Source organism: Oncorhynchus kisutch, linkage group LG2 (genome assembly GCF_002021735.2).
Source record: "Oncorhynchus kisutch isolate 150728-3 linkage group LG2, Okis_V2, whole genome shotgun sequence".
NCBI classification, from domain to species: Eukaryota; Metazoa; Chordata; class Actinopteri; order Salmoniformes; family Salmonidae; genus Oncorhynchus; species Oncorhynchus kisutch.
In genome coordinates, this window is record NC_034175.2 from 80,189,732 (window position 1) to 80,213,793 (window position 24,062).

General features: G+C 46.7%; 1 protein-coding gene across 1 annotated transcript in view; it reads left to right on the forward strand.

Annotated features, from left to right (window-relative positions):
* Window positions 1-24,062, forward strand: part of LOC109883408 (protein FAM126B) — a gene marked incomplete in the record, with an annotated part of 100,005 nt that overhangs the window by 39,311 nt on the left and 36,632 nt on the right. The window contains 4 exon segments of the mRNA XM_031801891.1: window positions 10,284-10,350; window positions 12,815-12,916; window positions 18,380-18,559; window positions 21,020-21,100. Coding sequence (XP_031657751.1) covers window positions 10,297-10,350; window positions 12,815-12,916; window positions 18,380-18,559; window positions 21,020-21,100 — 417 coding nt within the window.

The window sequence follows — 24,062 nt, forward strand, 5'->3', positions numbered from 1 at the left end:
CGGGGTCAGATGTAGGTGGCACAGAAAGAAGAGAAATGGGAGAGCTTCATATACGCCTTGTTCAGAACTAGGCTTCTCTAACCAAATCAAATTATCTGCAGAAATTGTTGCAACCCCAATTACTAGCTTGTTCAACCTCTCTTTCTTATCGTCTGAGATCCCCAAAGATTGGATGCTGCTGCGGTCATCCCCCTCTTCAAAGGGGGAGACACTCTAGACCCAAACTGTTACAGACCTATATCTATCCTATATCTATCCTACCCTGCCTTTCTAAGGTCTTCGAAAGCCAAGTTAACAAACAGATCACCGACCATTTCGAATTCCACCGTACCTTCTCCACTATGCAATCTGGTTTCAGAGCTGGTCATGGGTGCACCTCAGCCACGCTCAAGGTGCTAAACTATATCACAACCGCCATCGATAAGAGAAAATACTGTGCAGCTGTATTCATCGACCTGGCAAAGGCTTTCGACTCTGTCAATCACCACATTCTTATCGGCAGACTCGACAGCCTTGTGTTCTCAAATGACTGCCTCGCCTGGTTCACCAACTACTTCTCAGGTATGGCTAGGCTTCTCTAACCAAACCAAAGTGTATTTGTCATATACACATGGTTAGCAGATGTTAATGTGAGTGTAGCGAAATGCTTGTGCTTCAAGTTCCGACAGTGCAGCAATATCTAACAAGTAATCTAACAATTCCACAACTACCGTATACACACAGATCTAAAGGAATGGATTAAGAATATATAAATATATCGATGAGCAATGACAGAGCTGCATAAATACAAGATGCAATAGATGGTATTAAAATACAGTATATATCAGACTGTTAAACAGCCATCACTAACTCAGAGAGGCTGCTGCCTAAATACAACTTGGAATCATTGGCCACTTAAATTTTTAATGTTATTTATTTTACCTTTATTTAACTAGGCAAGTCAGTTAAGAACAAATTCTTATTTTCAATGACGGCCTAGGAACTGTGAGTTAACTGCCTGTTCAGGGGCAGAAAGACAGATTTGTACCTTGTCAGCTCGGGGATTTGAACTTGCGGTTACTAGTCCAACGCTCTAACCACTAGGCTACCCTGCCACCCCTAAATGGATCACTAGTCACTTGAATAATGCCACGTTAATAATGTTCACATATCTTGCATTACTCATCTCATATGTACAGTGGGGCAAAAAAGTTTTTGGTCAGCCATCAATTGTGCAAGTTCTCCCACTTAAAAAGATGAGAGGCCTGTAATTTTCATCATAGGTACACTTCAACTATGACAAACAAAATAAGATTTTTTTTAATTTATTTGCAAATTAAGATTTCTGGCTCTCACAGACCTGTAACTTCTTCTTTAAGAGGCTCCTCTGTCCTCCACTTGTTACCTGTATTAATGGCACCTGTTTGAACTTGTTATCAGTATAAAATACCTGTCCACAACCTCAAACAGTCACATTCCAAACTCCACTATGGCCAAGACCAAAGAAGACTGAATCTGCAATAGGTAAGCAGCTTGGTTTGAAGAAATCAACTGTGGGAGCAATTATTAGGAAATGGAAGACATACAAGACCACTGATAATCTGTCTCGAACTGGGGCTCCACACAAGATCTCACCCCGTGGGGTCAAAATTATCACAAGAACGGTGAGCAAAAATCCCAGAACCACACGGGGGTACCTAGTGAATGACCTGCAGAGAGCTGGGACCAAAGTAACAAAGCCTACGATCAGTAACACACTATGCCGCCAGGGACTCAAATCCTGCAGTGATTGATGTGTCCCCCTGCTTAAGCCAGTACATGTCCAGGCCCGTCTGAAGTTTGCTAGAGAGCATTTGGATGATCCAGAAGAAGATTGGGAGAATGTCATATGGTCAGATGAAACCAAAATATAACTTTTTGGTAAAAACTCAACTCGTCGTGTTTGGAGGACAAAGAATGCTGAGTTGCATCCAAAGCATGGGGTGGAAACATCATGCTTTGGGGGGGTTTTTCTGCAAAGGGACCAGGACGACTGATCTGTGTAAAGGAAAGAATGAATGGGGCCATGTATTGTGACATTTTGCATGAAAACATCCTTCCATCAGCAAGGGCATTTAAGATGAAACGTGGCTGGGTCTTTCAGCATGACGATGATCCCAAACACACCGCCCGGGCAATGAAGGAGTGGCTTCGTAAGAAGCATTTCAAGGTCCTGGAGTGGCCTAGCCAGTCTCCAGATCTCAACCCCATAGAAAATCTTTGGAGGGAGTTGAAAGTCCTTGTTGCCCAGCAACAGCCCCAAAACATCACTGCTCTAGAGGAGATCTGCATGGAGGAATGGGCCAAAATACCAGCAACAGTGTGTGAAAACCTTGTGAAGACTTACAGAAAACGTTTGACCTCTGTCATTGCCAACAAAGGGTATATAACAAAGTATTGAGATAAAATTTTGTTATTGACCAAATGCTTATTTTCCACCATAATTGGCAAATAAATGCATTAAAAATCCTACAATGTGATTTTCTAGATTTCAAAAAAATAATTTTGTCTGTCGTAGTTTAATAAGTGACCTATGATGAAAATTACAGGCCTCATCTTTTTAAGTGGGAGAACTTGCACAATTGGTGGCTGACTAAAAACTTTTTTGCCCCACTGTACATATGAGATGAGTAATGCAAGATATGTGAACATTATTAACGTGGCATTATTCAAGTGACTAGTGTACCATTTATTAAAGTGGCCAATGATTCCAAGTCTGTATTTAGGCAGCAGCCTCTGAGTTAGTGATGGCTGTTTAACAGTCTGATGGCTGTGATAGAAGCTGTTTTTCAGTCTCTCGGTCCCAGCTTTGATGCACCTGTACTGACCTCTCCTTCAGGATGGTAGCGGGGTGAACAGGCAGTGGCTCAGGTGGTTGTTATCCTTGATGATCTTTATGGCCTTCCTGTGACATCGGGTGCTGTAGGTGTCCTGGAGGGCAGGTTGTTTGCCCCAGGTGATACATTGTGCAGACCTCACTACCCTCTGGAGAGCCTTACGGTTGTGGGCGGAGCAGTTGCCGTACCAGACGGTGATACAGCCCGACAAGATGCTCTCAATTGTCCATCTGTAAAAGTTTGTTTAGCGTTTTGCATGACAAGCCAAATGTCTTCAGCCTCCTGAGGTTGAAGAGGTGCTGTTGCGCTGCCTTCACCACATTGTCTGTGTGGGGGGACCATTTCAGTTTGTCCGTGACGTGTACGCCGAGGTATAAATCATTGAAGCCTCGCAACATGTCACTCCAATCAAATGCCTTGCTTGGGCAGAGAGTGTTCAAGCAGAGGATTTGTAATGCCTTTATCTAATCGATGTTGTGTATACAGCACACAAAACCAAAATCTGTTTTTCGTCCATTTTATGAAATGTTGCAAACTAGGATATGGTACAACTATATGCAATATGTGTCCTACCTGGTCTGAAAACCGTGACGAACAGCACGTAGCTTCCACGGGCGAGTGGGGGAGGGTTCTTGAAATCCAATAAAAATGTAGCTGCTGGAAGCCAGCGGATCCTTCTAGCGGCTTTCCAGACCTCCATGGAGACGTGACGACATCGTGATCTCGAGGCTACGCAAGACTAATATAGGCCCAATATAGGCCCAATATAGGCCCAATATAGGCTATATCTCAATGCAACATACAACAATTTCAATAAGTTAGTTCATATAAGGAAATCAGTCAATTTAAATAAATGATTAGGCCCTAATCTATGGATTTCACATGACTGGGAATACAGATATGCGTTCGTTGGTCAGAGATACCTTAAGGTTGGGGCGGCGATCCGAAAATCAGTCAATCTGGTGTGACCGCAATTTTGCCTCCATGTGACACATCTCCTTCGCATAGAGTTGATCAGGCTGTTGATTGTGGCCTGTTATTTGTTGTCCCACTCTTCAATGGCTGTGTGGCGGGAACTGGAACTCACAGTCGTACACATCAATCCAGAGCATCCCAAACTTGCTCAATGGGTGACTGAGTGTCTGAGTATGCAGGCCATGGAAGAACTGTGACATTTTCAGTTTCCGGAATTGTGACCAGATCCTTGGGATATGGGGCCTTGCATTAACATGCTGAAACGTGAGGTGGGCCTCGATCTCGTTATGGTATCTCTGTGCATTCAAATTGCCATAGATGAAATGCAGTTGTGTTCGTTGTCCGTAGCTTATGACTGCCCATACCATAACCCCACTGACTACATAGGGCACTCTTGCACACCACACACCCACTCTTGCACCCTTCAAACTTCACCTGCTTTCAAATGACTTCCACCTCGGTCCTCACGCCCTGGTGCCACATTCTTGGCTCCTCTCTTCCTGTCACTGTAGCCGTGTCACAAAGTTAGTGCACAAGGGCCTGGTCTGTCGGGCCTGGTCTGTCGGGCCTGGTCTGTACTAAGTGGTCAAGATGGTCAACCCCGCACATTTTCTTTTTGTAACGCATTTCAAGCTCTTGAATAGATTTAAGGTCCTACCACTTTTAAAAACAACTCCAAAACCCCTGCCACTGTCACTTCAGACCCAGGCTGTGTGGTACAAGGGTGAATGGTGGGACTTGGGGCAGACACACTACATGGAACTGAATACTTGCCTCTCAGGTGTGTTCTTCCCTCTCCCCTAACTCTTTCGTCCTCCTCTCCCTTTGCTTCCTCCTCTCCCTTTGCTTCCTCCTCTCCCTTTGCTTCCTCCTCTCCCTTTGCTTCCTCCTCTCCCTTTGCTTCCTCCTCTCCCTTTGCTTCCCCCTCCCCTAACTCTTTCGTCCTCCTCTCCCTTTGCTTCCTCCTCTCCCTTTGCTTCCCCCTCCCCTAACTCTTTCGTCCTCCTCTCCCTTTGCTTCCTCCTCTCCCTTTGCTTCCTCCTCTCCCTTTGCTTCCTCCTCTCCCTTTGCTTCCTCCTCTCCCTTTGCTTCCTCCTCTCCCTTTGCTTCCTCCTCTCCCTTTGCTTCCTCCTCTCCCTTTGCTTCCTCCTCTCCTTCTTCCTCCTCTCCCTCTTATTTCCCTTCTCCCTCATTTATCCTCTGCTTCCTCCTCTCCCTCTGTTTCAACTCCCTCCTTCTTCTCTCCCTCTACTTTCCCTCTTCACTCTCCTCTTGCTCACTCCTCCCCCATCTCTATCCCTCCAATTATCTCAAACTCCTCTACTTCCCTACCTTTTGCTGCTGAGCCCCTCCACCTCCATACACAGCCTCCTCCAATCAACTCTTGCTTGACAGACAAGAGTTCACCAATGTTAGCTGATTAGTTAGCTCATTAACTCTAGCCTTCATTTCAGTGGCAAGTTAGCTGGTTGTTACTAATTAGCTGGTTGTTGCTAATTAGCTGGTTGTTGCTAGTTAGCTGGTTGTCTGTATGGCTAGCAAGTGAAAGGGTTGACTTGGTTGATGCTTTGTGAAAGCAGGACAAATTTGCTGCTACACACACCTTCTCTTGCCTGACAGACTTTTTATTTTATTTAACAAGGAAAAGCCCATTGAGACCCAGAACAATCAGTCCATTACACAATTAAAACATACAACAATGTGATCCAGCCTTTAAAAAAGCATTTACACTCCTCAGTAACAGAGCCTCCCATCTATATTTTAAATTCATTCAGTGGCACTAATATCTATATTAACTAAAATGGTGCCGGAAGAAATGGCAGCAGTTTTACGGGCGCCCAACTAATTGTGCTATAATGTGTTGTTTTTTTGTGTTATTTGTAACTTATTTTGTACATAATGTTTCTGCAACTGTATTTTATGGCAAAAAAGAGCTTCTGGATATCAGGACAGAGATCACTCACCTTGGATTAGACAAAGAGCTTCTGGATATCAGGACAGCGATCACTCACCTTGGATTAGACAAAGAGCTTCTGGATATCAAGACAGCGATCACTCACCTTGGATTAGACAAAGAGCTTCTGGATATCAGGACAGAGATCACTCACCTTGGATTAGACAAAGAGCTTCTGGATATCAGGACAGCGATCACTCGCCTAGGATTAGACAAAGAGCTTCTGGATATCAGGACAGCGATCACTCACCTCGGATTAGACAAAGAGCTTCTGGATATCAGGACAGCGATCACTCACCTCGGATTAGACAAAGATTTTATCTACAACAAGGAGGACGCACAAGACATTCTCCAAATACCCCACAGGGCTGACATCCCCGTTATTTCCAAGAGGAAGCGACGCGAGTACAGAGGACAAAGAGCCGGATGCCTGGTCTGGACCCGCAGAAGGCGAGTGGGAAAGCTGCCATTGCACGTTGGCGAGTAGTATTGACGGTAATCATTGGACAATAAATTAGACGAGGTATGATCACGAATATCCTACCAACAGGACATCAAAAACTGTGATATCCTATCCTATACTCCTTTCCCCCTCTGCTTATGTTTCACGGAATCGTGGCTGAATGACGACATGGATATTCAGCTAGCTACGTTACACCGGCAGGATAGAACAGCTCACTCCGGTAAGACGAGGGGGGTGGTCTGTGCATATTTGTAAACAACAGCTGGTGCATGAAATCTAAGGAAGTCTCTAGATTTTGCTCACCTGAAGTATAGTATATTATGCTAAATTGCAGGCCACACTACTTGCCTAGAGAGTTCTCAGCTATACTTTTCGTGGCTGTTTATTTACCACCACAGACAGGTGCTGGCACTAAGACCGCACTCAGTCAGCTGTATAAGGAAATAAGCAAACAGGAAACCACTCACCCAGAGGCAGCGCTCCTAGTGGCCGGAGACTTTAATGCAGGGAAACTTAAATCAGTTCTACCAAATTTCTATCAACATGTTAAATGTGCAACCAGAGGGAAAAGCATTCTAGATCACCTGTACTCCACACAGGGACTCGTACAAAGCTCTCCCTCGCCCTCCATTTGGTAAATCCGACCACAACTCTGTCCTCCTGATTCCTGCTTACAAGCTAAAATTAAAGCAGGAAGCACCAGTGACTCGGTCTATGAAAAGTGGTCAGATGAAGCAGATGCTAAACTGCAGGACTGTTTTTCTATCACAGCCTGGAACATGTTCCGGGATTCTTCCTATGGCATTGAGGAGTACACCACACTCACTGGCTTTATCGATAAGTGCATCGTTGATGTCGTCCCCACAGTGACTGTACGTACATACCCCAACCAGAAGCCATGGATTACAGGCAACATTCGCACTGAGCTAAAGGCTAGAGCTGCCACTTTCAAGGTGCGGGACTCTAACCCGGTAGCTTACAAGAAATCTTGCTATGCCCTGCGACAAACCATCAAACAGGCAGAGCGCCAATACAGGGCTAAGATTGAATCATACTACACCGGCTCTGATGCTCGTCGGATGTGGCAGGGCTTGCAAACCATTACAGACTACAAAGGGAAGTACAGTCGAGAGCTGCCCAGTGACACGAGCCTACCAGACGAGCTAAATCACTTCTATGCTCGCTTCGAGGCAAGCAACACTGAGGCATGCATGAGAGCAGCAGCTGTTCTGGACGACTGTGTGATCACGCTCTCCGTAGCCGACGTGAGTAAGACCTTTAAACAGGTCAACATTCACAAGGCAGTAGGGCCAGACAGATTACCAGGACGTGTGCTCGGGGCATGTGCTGACCAACTGGAAAGTGTCTTCACTGACATGTTCAACATGTCCCTGATTGAGTCTGCAATACCAACATGTTTCAAGCAGACCACCATAGTCCCTGTGCCCAAGAACACACAGGCAACCTGCCCAAATGACTACTGTCCCCTAGCACTCACGTCCGTAGCCATGAAGTGCTTTGAAAGGTTGGTAATGGCTCACACCAACACCATTATCCCAGAAACAGTAGACCCACTCCGATTTGCCTCCAATTTGAATACCGCCCAAACAGATCCACAGATGATGCAATCTCTATTGCACTCTACACTGCCCTTTCCCACCTGGACAAAAGGAACACTTATGTGAGAATGTTATTCATTGACTACAGCTCAGCGTTCAACACCATAGTGCCCTCAAAGCTCATCACTAAGCTAAGGATCCTGGGACTAAACACCTCCCTCTGCAAATGGATCCTAGACTTCCTGATGGGCCGCCCCCAGGTGGTAAGGGTAGGTAGCAACACATCTGCCACGCTGATCCTCAACACTGGAGCTCCCCAGGGTTGCGTGCTCAGTCCTCTCCTGTACTCCCTGTTCACCCACGACTGCAAGTGGTACCGGAGTGCCAAGTCTAGGACAAAAAGGCTTCTGAACAGTTTTTACCCCCACGCCATAATACTCCTGAACAGGTAATCAAATGGTTACCTGGACTATTTACATTGTGAGCCCCCCCCCCAACCCCTCTTTTACTCTGCTGCTGCTCTCTGTTTATCATATAGTCATTTTAACTATACATACTACCTCAATTGGCCCGACCAACCTGTTGTATTTGGCGCACGTGACAAACTTTGATTTGATTTTAGATGACTAATGGATTGTAGACTATTCCATACCTCTGGTGCACAAGAAGAGAAGGCCGTCTTGCCTAACAGTGTGAACGTCCTTGGGACTTTAAGTAGCAACCACCTAGCAGACCGGGTAACTGCTGGTGGTGAAGGAGACCAGACTACAGAGGTAAAGAGGGAGTTTACCTGCTGGTGGTGAAGGAGACCAGACTACAGAGGGAGTTTACCTGCTGGTGGTGAAGGAGACCAGACTACAGAGGGAGTTTACCTGCTGGTGGTGAAGGAGACCAGACTACAGAGGGAGTTTACCTGCTGGTGGTGAAGGAGACCAGACTACAGAGGGAGTTTACCTGCTGTTGGTGAAGGAGACCAGACTACATAGGTAAAGAGGGAGTTTACCTGCTGGTCGTGAAGGAGACCAGACTACAGAGGTAAAGAGGGAGTTTACCTGCTGGTGGTGAAGGAGACCATACTACAGAGGGAGTTTACCTACTGGTGGTGAAGGAGACCAGACTACAGAGGTAAAGAGGGAGTTTACCTGCTGATGATAAACAGAGTCCAGTCTCTGTTAGACAGAGGAGGCTGCATGATAAACAGATTCCAGTCTCTGTAAGACAGAGGAGGCTGCATGATAAACAGAGTCCAGTCTCTGTAAGACAGAGGAGGCTGCATGCATATACAACAAGTCACCGTAATCAATTACAGAGAGAAAAGTGGCCTGAACAAGCTTCTAGCCATAAGCAGGAAGTAAGCCTTATTACAAAAATAAAAAAACAATTTCAATTTAAGCTTCCTCACAAGATTATCCACATGAACTTTAAAGGACAACTTGTCATCCAACCAAATACCTAGGTATTTGTAGGATGACACGTTTTCAATGAGCCACCAGATGTGACAATGCTAACCTTCTCTGCCAGAGTTCCAGCTCTGGTAAAGGTCATGAATTTAGTTTTTTGTACATTCAAGGTATGGTTTGTGACCATAAAGGGGGGCCTGCAGTGACTGAAACACAGTCTGGAGCTCTTCAACAGCCTGAACCAGACAAGGAGCACATTAATATATGTACTGTATGTATCATCTGCATATAGATGTAACTTTGCTGGTTGCATCCCATTTCCATATCATAAATAATCCTAAATAAAATTGAGAACAACAAAGGAGCTATAATGGAACCCTGGGGTACACATCTATTAATCTCTAGAAAGCTAGACTTGTGATTATCAGTATTTACACATTGTGTTCTGTCAGAAAGATAGTTCTCCATAGCAAGCAGCGTGGGCCATTTCCATATGAATTACATCCGTAGAAACGAGACAAAACAACCATCTAGTTTGTTGCAGTGTTTAGCTGTATATAGTCAGCTATTTCCAAGAGACCCAGAACAATCATTTGAGCTCCACTGCTGATGTGCTCATCTGTTCCAACAAAGTTGACAGGACTTGCTAATCTGAGAGCTGTTTCACAGCATCAAACACGTATCTACTATTTACTTATTTCACTCACGTTAATATCATCTCTTTTCAAAGTGCAAGGCCGTGTCCTAATCCCTATCACCAACCAACATAGATAAAGCCTCTTTCACTGTGAAAATGTCTGCTTCGGCGATGTCATTTTGAGTAATGAAGTCAAATGACCGCACACACAGTTTCTCGTTGATGACAACAGTCAGGCGAATACCACAACAGGTTGTAAGCAAGTTGATTATGCGATATTGACACAGATATTGTTAACAGACTTGTTTTACTAACGGGTCTAATGAGATAACATGTTCTCTCTCCTCTCCTGTCTCTCTCCTCTCTCTCTGTCTCTCTGTCTCTCTCTGTCTCTCTCTCTCTCTCTGTCTCTCTCTGTCTCTCTCCCCTCTCCTCTCTAGGTGTGTGAGGAAGATGCTGGGCTCAGAGCAGGGAGGAGTGGTGGAGGAATGGTTGTCAGAATTCAAGGTGGGTCACAGACATGACTCAGACCCCCCCCCCCCATACAAACCGGGGAGGGGGGGGGGGGGGTCCATCCAGTTACATGGAACAGTATTTATATACACACAGACATGACTCAGACCCCCCCCCCATACAAACCGGGGAGGGGGGGGGGGGGGGGGGGGTCCATCCAGTTACATGGAACAGTATTTATATACACACAGACATGACTCAGACCCCCCATACATACCAGTGATTGGGGGGGTCCATCTGGACCAATATTTATATACATACTTGAACTCAAGTATCTATTTGCTAGGTAGTGTTAGCTAGGCTGGTCAGCTCTACCTGCACCAAAACATCCTATAGCTTGTCCTCCATCTTGTTTTTAAATAGTGAGACAACATGTTTTCAGCACAGTTTTATTTCCCTGACTGAACTCATTTGAGTCATGATCTCATCTCTCTGCAGCAGACATACAGTGAGCAAACATATAGAATCACAATACATTTCGTATCGACACCTAAATATGGTGATAATGTCGTATGGTGAGGTTAATTCCCACCCCTAATACATACCGCCGTTGATATGTCCATCTGTCTCCCCAACTGGTGCCTGTGCTGTTTGTCATCAGGTTACAGACACTTCTCTCTCTCACACACACACACACTCTGTCTCTGTTTCTCTCTTTGTCTCTCTCTCTCTCTTTGTCTCTCTCTCTCTCTTTGTCTCTCTCTCTCTCTTTGTCTCTCTCTCTCTCTTTGTCTCTCTCTCTCTCTTTGTCTCTCTCTCTCTCTTTGTCTCTCTCTCTCTCTCTCTCTCTCTCTCTCTCTCTCTCTCTCTCTCTCTCTCTCTCTCTCTCTCTCTCTCTCTCTCTTTGTCTCTGACTCTGTGTCTCTGCGAGGGCTGAGGGGAGGGGTCTCTAGAGTCCAGACAGCGCTGTGAGTGACGTCAGGGAGGAAGTAGTGTTATTGCTGCAAGCTGAGGACCCTGAACTACAGACACAAACTACTGGTCTGGCAGTACAGAGGGTGGAGGCTGCCTCCTCTCCCTCTACTGACCCTTACTGGTCTGGCAGTACAGAGGGTGGAGGCTGCCTCCTCTCCCTCTACTGACCCTTACTGGTCTGGCAGTACAGCCTATTTCACTTCCTCAAAATCCACAGAATCAATTGAAGATAACTCAAGAAATGTGTCATGTTTTAGTTGAGGAGTTTGACATCTAAGGTGTTTGATGCAGTATTTCTCAAGTTAAAACATGTGTGATGTGTTGTCTTATGGAAACAGTTGGAGCTCTTGAGCATGTCTGTCTCAATGTCTGATATTAGATAGAGAGCGATCACCGCAGCTGTTCACTCCATGTTAGTGGGCAAATGGACATCGTCAAATCAAAACCCAACCTTAATTTACCTGTTGTGATACACAGATGTTCCATTCTCTGTTTTAGACCAGCCTTTATGGCCAGAATTATCCTGTTGCTATACTTACACTCACATTTGACACAAGAATAACTTTCTGACTCTTATTGATGACACGTAGGTCGTTTTCAAAAGGACTTGTTGCTTTTTAAAGGCTGCCGCTCTTTCGGCATGATTACGCTAGAATGAAAAGTAACTTGTGACAACTGGACTACACTTATACTGTGAAGGGATGTTTATACCCTGTCTGTTTCTATTTCTCCAGACTACCAGAAACCCTGTCTGTTTCTATTTCTCCAGACTACCAGAAACCCTGTCTGTTTCTATTTCTCCAGACTACCAGAAACCCTGTCTGTTTCTATTTCTCCAGACTACCAGAAACCCTGTCTGTTTCTATTTCTGCAGACTACCAGAAACCCTGTCTGTTTCTATTTCTGCAGACTACCAGAAACCCTGTCTGTTTCTATTTCTCCAGACTACCAGAAACCCTGTCTGTTTCTATTTCTCCAGACTACCAGAAACCCTGTCTGTTTCTATTTCTCCAGACTCTACCAGAAACCCAGTCTGTTTCTATTTCTCCAGACTCTACCAGAAACCCCAACTGTCTGTTTCTATTTCTCCAGACTCTACCAGAAACCCCAACTGTCTGTTTCTATTTCTCCAGACTCTACCAGAAACCCCAACTGTCTGTTTCTATTTCTCCAGACTCTACCAGAAACCCCAACTGTCTGTTTCTATTTCTCCAGACTCTACCAGAAACCCCAACTGTCTGTTTCTATTTCTCCAGACTCTACCAGAAACCCCAACTGTCTGTTTCTATTTCTCCAGACTCTACCAGAAACCCCAACTGTCTGTTTCTATTTCTCCAGACTCTACCAGAAACCCCAACTGTCTGTTTCTATTTCTCCAGACTCTACCAGAAACCCCAACTGTCTGTTTCTATTTCTCCAGACTCTACCAGAAACCCCAACTGTCTGTTTCTATTTCTCCAGACTCTACCAGAAACCCCAACTGTCTGTTTCTATTTCTCCAGACTCTACCAGAAACCCCAACTGTCTGTTTCTATTTCTCCAGACTCTACCAGAAACCCACATCTCCACCTATGCAGGCAGCCTTCACCTAAAGAAGTCTCTGGTGCCAGCTCTCTACAGAGTCATCCAGGACAGCAGCAGTGAGGTGAGACTGATAGACTGTTTCCACCCCACCTAGGTAGCAGCATGGCGTTTCAGGACAGGAAACGTGACAACTGTATGTCCCGTCTGACTCAGTCGATTCCCACGGAGGACCAGTATCAAATAGTATGACATAAGAGTGTCTGCTGAATGACTTATCTGTTGTGACGAGGTGGGCGGAGCTGGCAGAGAGCTGGGAATCTGCATACCCCTCCCCCACGTGTCGAGTACAGGAGACTCGGGCCGTGTCGAGTACAGGAGACTCGGGCCGTGTCGAGTACAGGAGACTCGGGCCGTGTCGAGTACAGGAGACTCGGGCCGTGTCGAGTACAGGAGACTCGGGCCGTGTCGAGTACAGGAGACTCGGGCCGTGTCGAGTACAGGAGACTCGGGCCGTGTCGAGTACAGGAGACTCGGGCCGTGTCGAGTACAGGAGACTCGGGCCGTGTCGAGTACAGGAGACTCGGGCCGTGTCGAGTACAGGAGACTCGGGCCGTGTCGAGTACAGGAGACTCGGGCCGTGTCGAGTACAGGAGACTCGGGCCGTGTCGAGTACAGGAGACTCGGGCCGTGTCGAGTACAGGAGACTCGGGCCGTGTCGAGGACAGGAGACTCGGGCCGTGTCGAGGACAGGAGACTCGGGCCGTGTCGAGGACAGGAGACTCGGGCCGTGTCGAGGACAGGAGACTCGGGCCGTGTCGAGGACAGGAGACTCGGGCCGTGTCGAGGACAGGAGACTCGGGCCGTGTCGAGGACAGGAGACTCGGGCCGTGTCGAGGACAGGAGACTCTTGTTGATGCAGCTGTAGAACATTTTGAGGATCTGGGGACCTATCTCCAAGTCTCCAGGTCAGCATCTGACCACAAGGCACTACAGAGGGTAGTGCGTACGGCCCAGTACATCACTGGGGCCAAGCTTCCTGGCAAACTTGGGTGACTGCAAGGACTCCAGTCACCCAAGTCATAGACTGTTCTCTCTACTACCACATGGCAAGCGGTACCGGAGTGCCCAGTCAATGACAAAAAGGCTTCTCAACAGTTTTTACCCCCAAGCCATAAGACTCCTGAACACCTAATCAAATGGCCACCCGGACTATTTACATTGACCCCCCCCCCATTTTTTTTGTACACTGCTGCTGCTTGCTGTTTGTTACCTATGCATAGTCACTTCCTTTGCCCCCACCTACATGTACAGATTACCTCAGCTAGCCTGTACCCCTGCACATTGACTCGGTACTGGTACCCCCTGTATATAGCCTCGTTTTTCTTATTGTGTTACTTTTTCTTATTGCTTTTTATTTTAGTCTACTTGGTAAATATTTTCTTCCTGAACTGCACTGTTGGTTAAGGGCTTGTCAGTAAAGCATTTCACGGTAAAGTCTATATTTGTTGTATTCGGCGCAAATACAGTTGGATTTGACATTGATGTTATTCTGAGGCAACCCGGAACATAGCCCTGTCTGCGTGATCAATACAATCTTGAAGCATGGATTCCAATTGGTCAGACCACGTTGATTAGCCCTTAGCACGGGTACTTCCTTTTGGATTTTTTGCTTTGTGTCGAGTCGTGATCTGATCTACCGCAGGGAGGCCTAGGGAGGGCCTTGTAGCCATCCCCGTCCAGAGTATTTAAAGCATGAGTACTACAGGCAATGTGTTAGAACTTCGGTAGCTTTTTGCTCAAATTTGCTTTGTTTAAGTCCCCAGCTACAATAAATGCGGCCTCAGGTTATGTGGTTTCCAATTTGCACAAAGTCCAGTGTAGTTCCTTGAGTGCCGTTGTGGTATTGGCTTAAGGGGGAGAATACACGCCTGTGACTATAACCGAAGACCATTCTCTAATACGATCGGCATTTTATTGTGAGGTATTCTTGGTCTGGTGAACAAAAGGATTTGAGTTCCTGTACATTAACACAATCACACCGTGATTGTTAGTATAATCATGAAACATAGACCTCTGCCTTCCTTCTTCCCGGAGAGTTCTTTATTCCTGTCTGCGCGATGTACTGAGAACCCAGCTGGCTGTATGGACAGGGACAGTATACCCGGAGAGAGCCATGGTTCCTTGAAATGGATTATGTTATTGTCCCTGTTGTCTCTCTGGAAGGAGATGCTCGCCCTGAGCTCGTCTACTGTATTGTCCAGGGACTGAACATTCTCGAGTAATACCCTGAACATTCTCGAGTAATACCCTGAACATTCTCGAGTAATACCCTGAACATTCTCGAGTAATACGCTGAACATTCTCGAGTAATACGCTGAACATTCTCGAGTAATACGCTGAACATTCTCGAGTAATACGCTGAACATTCTCGAGTAATACGCTGAACATTCTCGAGTAATACGCTGAACATTCTCGAGTAATACGCTGAACATTCTCGAGTAATACGCTGAACATTCTCGAGTAATACGCTTAACATTCTCGAGTAATACGCTGAACATTCTCGAGTAATACGCTGAACATTCTCGAGTAATACGCTGAACATTCTCGAGTAATACGCTGAACATTCTCGAGTAATACGCTGAACATTCTCGAGTAATACGCTGAACATTCTCGAGTAATACGCTGAACATTCTCGAGTAATACGCTGAACATTCTCGAGTAATACGCTGAACATTCTCGAGTAATACGCTGAACATTCTCGAGTAATACGCTGAACATTCTCGAGTAATACGCTGAACATTCTCGAGTAATACGCTGAACATTCTCGAGTAATACGCTGAACATTCTCGAGTAATACGCTGAACATTCTCGAGTAATACGCTTAACATTCTCGAGTAATACGCTGAACATTCTCGAGTAATACGCTGAACATTCTCGAGTAATACGCTGAACATTCTCGAGTAATACGCTGAACATTCTCGAGTAATACGCTGAACATTCTCGAGTAATACGCTGAACATTCTCGAGTAATACGCTGAACATTCTCGAGTAATACGCTGAACATTCTCGAGTAATACGCTGAACATTCTCGAGTAATACGCTGAACATTCTCGAGTAATACGCTGAACATTCTCGAGTAATACGCTGAACATTCTCGAGTAATACGCTGAACATTCTCGAGTAATACGCTGAACATTCTCGAGTAATACGCTGAACATTCTCGAGTAATACGCTGAACATTCTCGAGTAATACGCTGAACATTCTCGAGTAATACGCTGAACATTCTCGAGTAATACGCTGAACATTCTCGAGTAATACGCTGAACATTCTCGAGTAATACGCTGAACATTAGAGAGTAATACACTGAACATTAGAGAGTAATACACTCGGAAGTGGTGGATGGTGTGCCTGCCTCGTGAGTCAGACAAGAAGTCCACTCCGAATACCTCTTCTCCGCCAGCGAGGACTTGGAGCAGCTTCTGGGATAAGTTCAATTGCTCTGGGGGGTACGAACAAAAAATCAAATTTCGGGAAAGTTGCCTTCCTGGTCAGGATGGTGGTGAGTTACAGCCGCTCTGATATTCAAAAGATATTTCCGGCTGTATTTAATAGCACAAAAATAAATCTGGGTTAATAATGCAAGAAATAACACATACTGCAGAGTTGCTTAGGAGCTGAAAGCAGAGCTGCCATGTCTGTCGGCGCCATCTTTCGCTCCCTCCCTGTTTCAGTTGGTTTTCTTCCATCTGGTTCTCAGTGAATATGACCCAGGAGGCTGCTGCTGTGTCGCTTTGTGACAAATTAGGTGGAATGCAAACCCCAGTCTCCCAAAATCTTGGTAGGTTAGTTATTACAGACTCACAGGCCGGCCATGTCAGGGTAGGGCGTAACACACTGCAGCACTCTTCTGGCCCACATGTTATCTCCTCATTCATCTCCCTCCATGTTTAGTTTTTTTTGTCTCCCTGTGCCTCTGTCTCCCTGTAGGTGATGGCAAGTCCAGGCAGTCTGGTGTGTTGACCTCACATTTTCTTGAGTGATAATCCATCTGTCAGACTAAAGCATTCATTTTCAAACACACTGGTGGGGACAGACCGATACTGCCTCCAAGACACCTGGCACACTTGCCATCATTTCTGTGACCATGATGTATGTTGCTTTGTCCAGCACCTTTCTGTCTAAGATAGGTCTGCCTGTCCCCTAGTAGCTTCATGGAAACTTTTTGTCCTGTTGTCCCTGTAGCTCTGAGTCTAATGGTTGTATTATGTTACCCTGTAGTCTAATGGTTGTATTATGTTACTCTATCCCTGGAGTCTAATGGTTGTATTATGTTACCCTGTAGTCTAATGATTGTATTATGTTACTCTATCCCTGTAGTCTAATGGTTGTATTATATTACTCTATCCCTGTAGTCTAATGGTTGTATTATATTACCCTGTAGTCTAATGGTTGTATTATGTTACTCTATCCCTGGAGTCTAATGGTTGTATTATGTTACTCTATCCCTGTAGTCTAATGGTTGTATTATGTTACTCTATCCCTGTAGTCTAATGGTTGTATTATGTTACTCTATCCCTGGAGTCTAATGGTTGTATTATATTACTCTATCCCTGTAGTCTAATGGTTGTATTATGTTACTCTATCCCTGGAGTCTAATGGTTGTATTATGTTACTCTATCCCTGTAGTCTAATGGTTGTATTATGTTACCCTGTAGTCTAATGGTTGTATTATGTTACCCTGTAGTCTAATGGTTGTATTATGTTACTCTATCCCTGTAGTCTAATGGTTGTATTATGTTACCCTGTAGTCTAATGGTTGTATTATGTTACTCTGTAGTCTAATGGTTGTATTATGTTACTCTATCCCTGGAGTCTAATGGTTGTATTATGTTACTCTATCCCTGTAGTCTAATGGTTGTATTATATTACTCTATCCCTGTAGTCTAATGGTTGTATTATGTTACTCTATCCCTGTAGTCTAATGGTTGTATTATGTTACTCTATCCCTGTAGTCTAATGGTTGTATTATGTTACTCTATCCCTGTAGTCTAATGGTTGTATTATATTACTCTATCCCTGTAGTCTAATGGTTGTATTATATTACTCTATCCCTGTAGTCTAATGGTTGTATTATGTTACCCTGTAGTCTAATGGTTGTATTATGTTACTCTATCCCTGGAGTCTAATGGTTGTATTATATTACTCTATCCCTGTAGTCTAATGGTTGTATTATGTTACCCTGTAGTCTAATGGTTGTATTATGTTACTCTATCCCTGGAGTCTAATGGTTGTATTATATTACTCTATCCCTGTAGTCTAATGGTTGTATTATGTTACGCTATCCCTGGAGTCTAATGGTTGTATTATATTACTCTATCCCTGTAGTCTAATGGTTGTATTATGTTACTCTATCCCTGTAGTCTAATGGTTGTATTATGTTACCCTGTAGTCTAATGGTTGTATTATGTTACTCTGTAGTCTAATGGTTGTATTATGTTACTCTATCCCTGGAGTCTAATGGTTGTATTATATTACTCTATCCCTGTAGTCTAATGGTTGTATTATGTTACTCTATCCCTGTAGCTCCTTGAGCCTGTCTGTCACCAGCTGTTTGAGATGTACCGGAGCTCTGAGGACCGCCTGAGACGCTTCACACTGCAGTTCCTTCCAGAGCTGGTCTGGGTGTACCTCCGCATCACCGCCAGCAGGGACCGCCAGAGCAACGGCTGCATAGAGGCCTTGCTGCTGGGCATATACAACCTGGTAACTACTACTACCTACCTAAACCTACAGAACTAACCTAGTTATAACCCTACCCCTCATGCTAGGCATATGTACAGACTGTGGGGTTCGGAGATAGGGCTTAAGTCTCTATGAAAGATGCTGGATGTTAGGGGTGGGATAGGGCTTTAGTCTCTATGGATGAGGCTGGATGTTAGGGGTGGGATAGGGCTTTAGTCTCTATGGATGAGGCTGGATGTTAGGGGTGGGATAGGGCTTTAGTCTCTGGAATAGGCTGGATGTTAGTCTCTGGGGGAGGAAGTATGTTAGGGGTGGAACAGGGATTTAATCTCTATGGAAGAGGCTGGATGTTAGGGGTGGGATAGGGCTTTAGGCTCTGGAATAGGCCTGGATGTTAGGGGTGGGATAGGGCTTTAGTCTCTATGGAAGAGCCTGGATGTTAGGGGTGGGATAGGGCTTTAGTCTCTGGAATAGGCTGGATGTTAGTCTCTGGGGGAGGAAGTATGTTAGGGGTGGAACAGGGATTTAATCTCTGTGGACGAGGCTGGATGTTAGGGTGGGATAGGGCTTTAGTCTCTGGGGGAGGAAGTATGTTAGGGGTGGAACAGGGATTTAATCTCTATGGAAGAGGCTGGATGTTAGGGGTGGGATAGTGCTTTAGTCTCTATGGAAGAGGCTGGATGTTAGTGGTGGGATAGGGCTTCAGTCTCAATGGAAGAGGCTGGATGTTAGGGGTGGGATAGTGCTTTAGTCTCTATGGAAGAGGCTGGATGTTAGGGGTGGGCTGGGCTTTAGTCTCTGGGGGAGGAAGTATGTTAGGGGTGGAACAGGGATTGAATCTATATGGAATAGGCTGGATGTTAGGGGTGGGATAGGGCTTTAGTCTCTATGGAAGAGGCTGGATGTTAGGGGTGGGATAGGGCTTTAGTCTCTATGGAAGTTGCTGGATGTTAGCGGTGGGGATTTAGTCTCTATGGAAGAGCCTGGATGTTAGGGGTGGGATAGGGCTTTAGTCTCTATGGAAGAGGTTGGATGTTAGGGGTGGGATAGGGCTTTAGTCTCTGGAAGAGGCTGGATGTTTGGGGTGGGATATGGCTTTAGTCTCTATGGAATAGGCTGGATGTTAGGGGGGGATAGGGCTTTAGTCTCTATGGAATATTCTGGATGTTAGGGTGGGATAGGGCTTTAGTCTCTATGGAATATTCTGGATGTTAGGGTGGGATAGGGCTTTAGTCTCTGGAAGAGGCTGGATGTTAGGGTGGGATAGGGCTTTAGTCTCTATGGAAGAGGCTGGATGTTAGGGTGGGATAGGGCTTTAGTCTCTATGGAAGATGCATGGACAGCTGGTGCTGAAGGTCAGATGAAGGTCTGCTGTCGTTACTGGAAGAGGCTACTAAAACTTTGTCAGGACCTGTGGAAAGGACAGATTCCTGGTCTATCTAGTAACTGCTGCAGATATCGTTGTAGAGGGCTCCGTCTTTTTGTGTGTGATGCATAATTACGATCCTCTGTCTTCTCTCATCTACCATGGCTGTAGACTACTCTCATCAGTTACACAGCACGGCTCTCTGCAGACAGACATTGGATATACAGAAAGAACCTGGCTCTGGGCAGGCAGTCAGGCAGTGAAGGGCGTGGTTAGCAATTAGCATAGCATTCAAGGACATGGTTAGCATGGTAGCAGGGTTAGCATTATCACAGCTGTGAAGGGTATGGTTAGCACAATAAGACATTTTCATAAGAAATTTCATGATAAGCAAATAGCATGGTTAGCAATAGCATGGTTAGCAATAGCATGGTTAGCACATTAGTGAATGGCATGGTTGGCATTAACAGTGCTGATCTCATGAAGGATTAGTGTTGGGGTACAGACACACCCAGTGAGTAACTCTCCCAGAGGATGGACAGAGGATAGGAGAAACTAAGGGCATGCAGTCCATTACGACACAGAGCAGAGGTCACTAAGCTTACTCTCAAAGCACACACAAACACTGTCCACCAGACTGTTAAAATCAACCAACCCAGCCAAAGAAGCTTTTTTCGTTGACCTCTGCATTGAAGAGCTTGTTTCGTTGACCTCTGCATTGAAGAGCTTGTTTCGTTGACCTCTGCAGGGTAGCCTAGTGGTAAGAGTGTTGGACTAGGAACCGGAAGGTTGCAAGTTCAAATCCCCGAGCTGACAAGGTACAAATCTGTCGTTCTGCCCCTGAACAGGCCGTTAAACCCACTTTTCCTAGGCTGTCATTGAAAATAAGAATTTGTTTTTAACTGACTTGCCTAGTTAAATAAAGGTCTGGCCGTCCAGAATCACAACACAGGGCCTTTGGCCCCGTTGAAACGTGCTCATCGTTTTCCTGACGTTTTCCCGTTTATTCACACACGCACGCACGCACACACACACGCACTATCAACCAGACTGTTCAAACTAACCAACCTGGCCAAAAAGCTCTCCAACATTACTTTCTCGCTCTGGTTTTTCAGGAGATTGTGGACAAAGATGGGAACAGCAAGCTCCTGTCGTTCACCATCCCCTCCCTGTCCAAGCCCTCTGTGTATCACGAGGTAAGACTGGTAGCCTAGCGTTTAGTGTTGGGCCAGTAACCGAAAGGTCGCTGGTTCGAATGCCCGAGCCGACAAGGTGAAAAATCTGTCTGTGCCTTTGGGAAATGTGCTGATATGCTCCAGGGGCACTGTACTACTAAGCCTGACTCTGGAAAACAACACATTTCACTGCACCTATGAAAATTAAACGGCTTTTCTATGTGTGTTTTGTTGCCCTCTGTCCATCCTCTGTGGGCACATCCCACAGGGTACCGTATTCCAGTACACTATACAGGGAATATTGGGTCATTTGAGACATTAATCGCCTTCACCCATCTCTCCTGGCTGTAAGACAGGCTTATTATCTGACCGTCTGGAGGGTGAAGAATGGAGGCTCTGTGATGTTATTCTCACTCTAGGGGTAACAGTGGTTCACCTCTAGGGGTAACGGTGGTTTATCTAGCTCTCATTGTTCACCTCTAGGGGTAACGGTGGTTTATCTAGCTCTCATTGTTCACCTCTAGGGGTAACGGTGGTTTATCTAGCTCTCATTGTTCACCTCTAGGGGTAACGGTGGTTTATCTAGCTCTCATTGTTCACCTCTAGGGGTAACGGTGGTTTATCTAGCTCTCATTGCTCACCTCTAGGGGTAACGGTGGTTTATCTAGCTCTCATTGCTCACCTCTAGGGGTAACGGTGGTTTATCTAGCTCTCATTGCTCACCTCTAGGGGTAACGGTGGTTTATCTAGCTCTCATTGTTCACCTCTAGGGGTAACGGTGGTTTATCTAGCTCTCATTGTTCACCTCTAGGGGTAACGGTGGTTTATCTAGCTCTCATTGTTCACCTCTAGGGGTAACGGTGGTTTATCTAGCTCTCATTGTTCACCTCTAGGGGTAACGGTGGTTTATCTAGCTCTCATTGTTCACCTCTAGGGGTAACGGTGGTTTATCTAGCTCTCATTGTTCACCTCTAGGGGTAACGGTGGTTTATCTCTCTGCTCTGCGGTCGGTCAACCCTTTAGAGAATCAATGAACTGTGCTCATTTTCCTAGCCATCGTACTTCTACACCTGCATTGCTTGCTGTTTGGGGTTTTAGGCTGGGTTTCTGTACAGCACTTTGAGATATCAGCTGATGTAAGAAGGGCTTTATAAATACATTTGATTTGATTAGCCAGGAGGTGTTTACAGGAACACACCGATCTGTTAGCTACTATTGAATGGAGAGAGCGATGCTTTCTACCAGGCCAAATGGAAGTGTTTATGGTCTGGTGTATTACATTAACCACTGAGTCTAATGGCACCCTATTCCCTCTGTAGAGCACTGTCCCGTTCCCTCTGTAGAGCACTGTCCCGTTCCCTCTGTAGAGCACTGTCCCGTTCCCTCTGTAGAGCACTGTCCCGTTCCCTCTGTAGAGCACTGTCCCGTTCCCTCTGTAGAGCACTGTCCCGTTCCCTCTGTAGAGCACTGTCCCGTTCCCTCTGTAGAGCACTGTCCCGTTCCCTCTGTAGAGCACTGTCCCGTTCCCTCTGTAGAGCACTGTCCCGTTCCCTCTGTAGAGCACTGTCCCGTTCCCTCTGTAGAGCACTGTCCCGTTCCCTCTGTAGAGCACTGTCCCGTTCCCCCTGTAGAGCACTGTCCCGTTCCCTCTGTAGAGCACTGTCCCGTTCCCCCTGTAGAGCACTGTCCCTTTCCCTCTGTAGAGCACTGTCCCGTTCCCCCTGTAGAGCACTGCCCCGTTCCCCCTGTAGAGCACTGCCCCGTTCCCCCTGTAGAGCACTGCCCCGTTCCCCCTGTAGAGCACTGCCCCGTTCCCCCTGTAGAGCACTGCCCGTTCCCCCTGTAGAGCACTGCCCGTTCCCCCTGTAGAGCACTGCCCGTTCCCCCTGTAGAGCACTGCCCCGTTCCCCCTGTAGAGCACTGCCCCGTTCCCCCTGTAGAGCACTGCCCCGTTCCCCCTGTAGAGCACTGCCCCGTTCCCCCTGTAGAGCACTGCCCCGTTCCCCCTGTAGAGCACTGCCCCGTTCCCCCTGTAGAGCACTGCCCCGTTCCCCCTGTAGAGCACTGCCCCGTTCCCTCTGTAGAGCACTGCCCCGTTCCCTCTGTAGAGCACTGCCCCGTTCCCTCTGTAGAGCACTGCCCCGTTCCCTCTGTAGAGCACTGCCCCGTTCCCTCTGTAGAGCACTGCCCCGTTCCCTCTGTAGAGCACTGCCCCGTTCCCTCTGTAGAGCACTGCCCCGTTCCCTCTGTAGAGCACTGCCCCGTTCCCTCTGTAGAGCACTGCCCCGTTCCCTCTGTAGAGCACTGCCCCGTTCCCTCTGTAGAGCACTGCCCCGTTCCCTCTGTAGAGCACTGCCCCGTTCCCTCTGTAGAGCACTGCCCCGTTCCCTCTGTAGAGCACTGTCCCGTTCCCTCTGTAGAGCACTGTCCCGTTCCCTCTGTAGAGCACTGCCCCGTTCCCTCTGTAGAGCACTGCCCCGTTCCCTCTGTAGAGCACTGCCCCGTTCCCTCTGTAGAGCACTGCCCGTAGAGCACTGCCCCGCTCCCTCTGTAGAGCACTGTCCCGTTCCCTCTGTAGAGCACTGCCCCGCTCCCTCTGTAGAGCACTGTCCCGTTCCCTCTGTAGAGCACTGTCCCGTTCCCTCTGTAGAGCACTGTCCCGTTCCCTCTGTAGAGCACTGTCCCGTTCCCTCTGTAGAGCACTGCCCCGTTCCCTCTGTAGAGCACTGCCCCGTTCCCTCTGTAGAGCACTGCCCGTAGAGCACTGCCCCGCTCCCTCTGTAGAGCACTGTCCCGTTCCCTCTGTAGAGCACTGCCCGTAGAGCACTGCCCCGCTCCCTCTGTAGAGCACTGTCCCGTTCCCTCTGTAGAGCACTGCCCCGTTCCCTCTGTAGAGCACTGCCCCGTTCCCTCTGTAGAGCACTGTCCCGTTCCCTCTGTAGAGCACTGTCCCGTTCCCTCTGTAGGGCACTGTCCCGTTCCC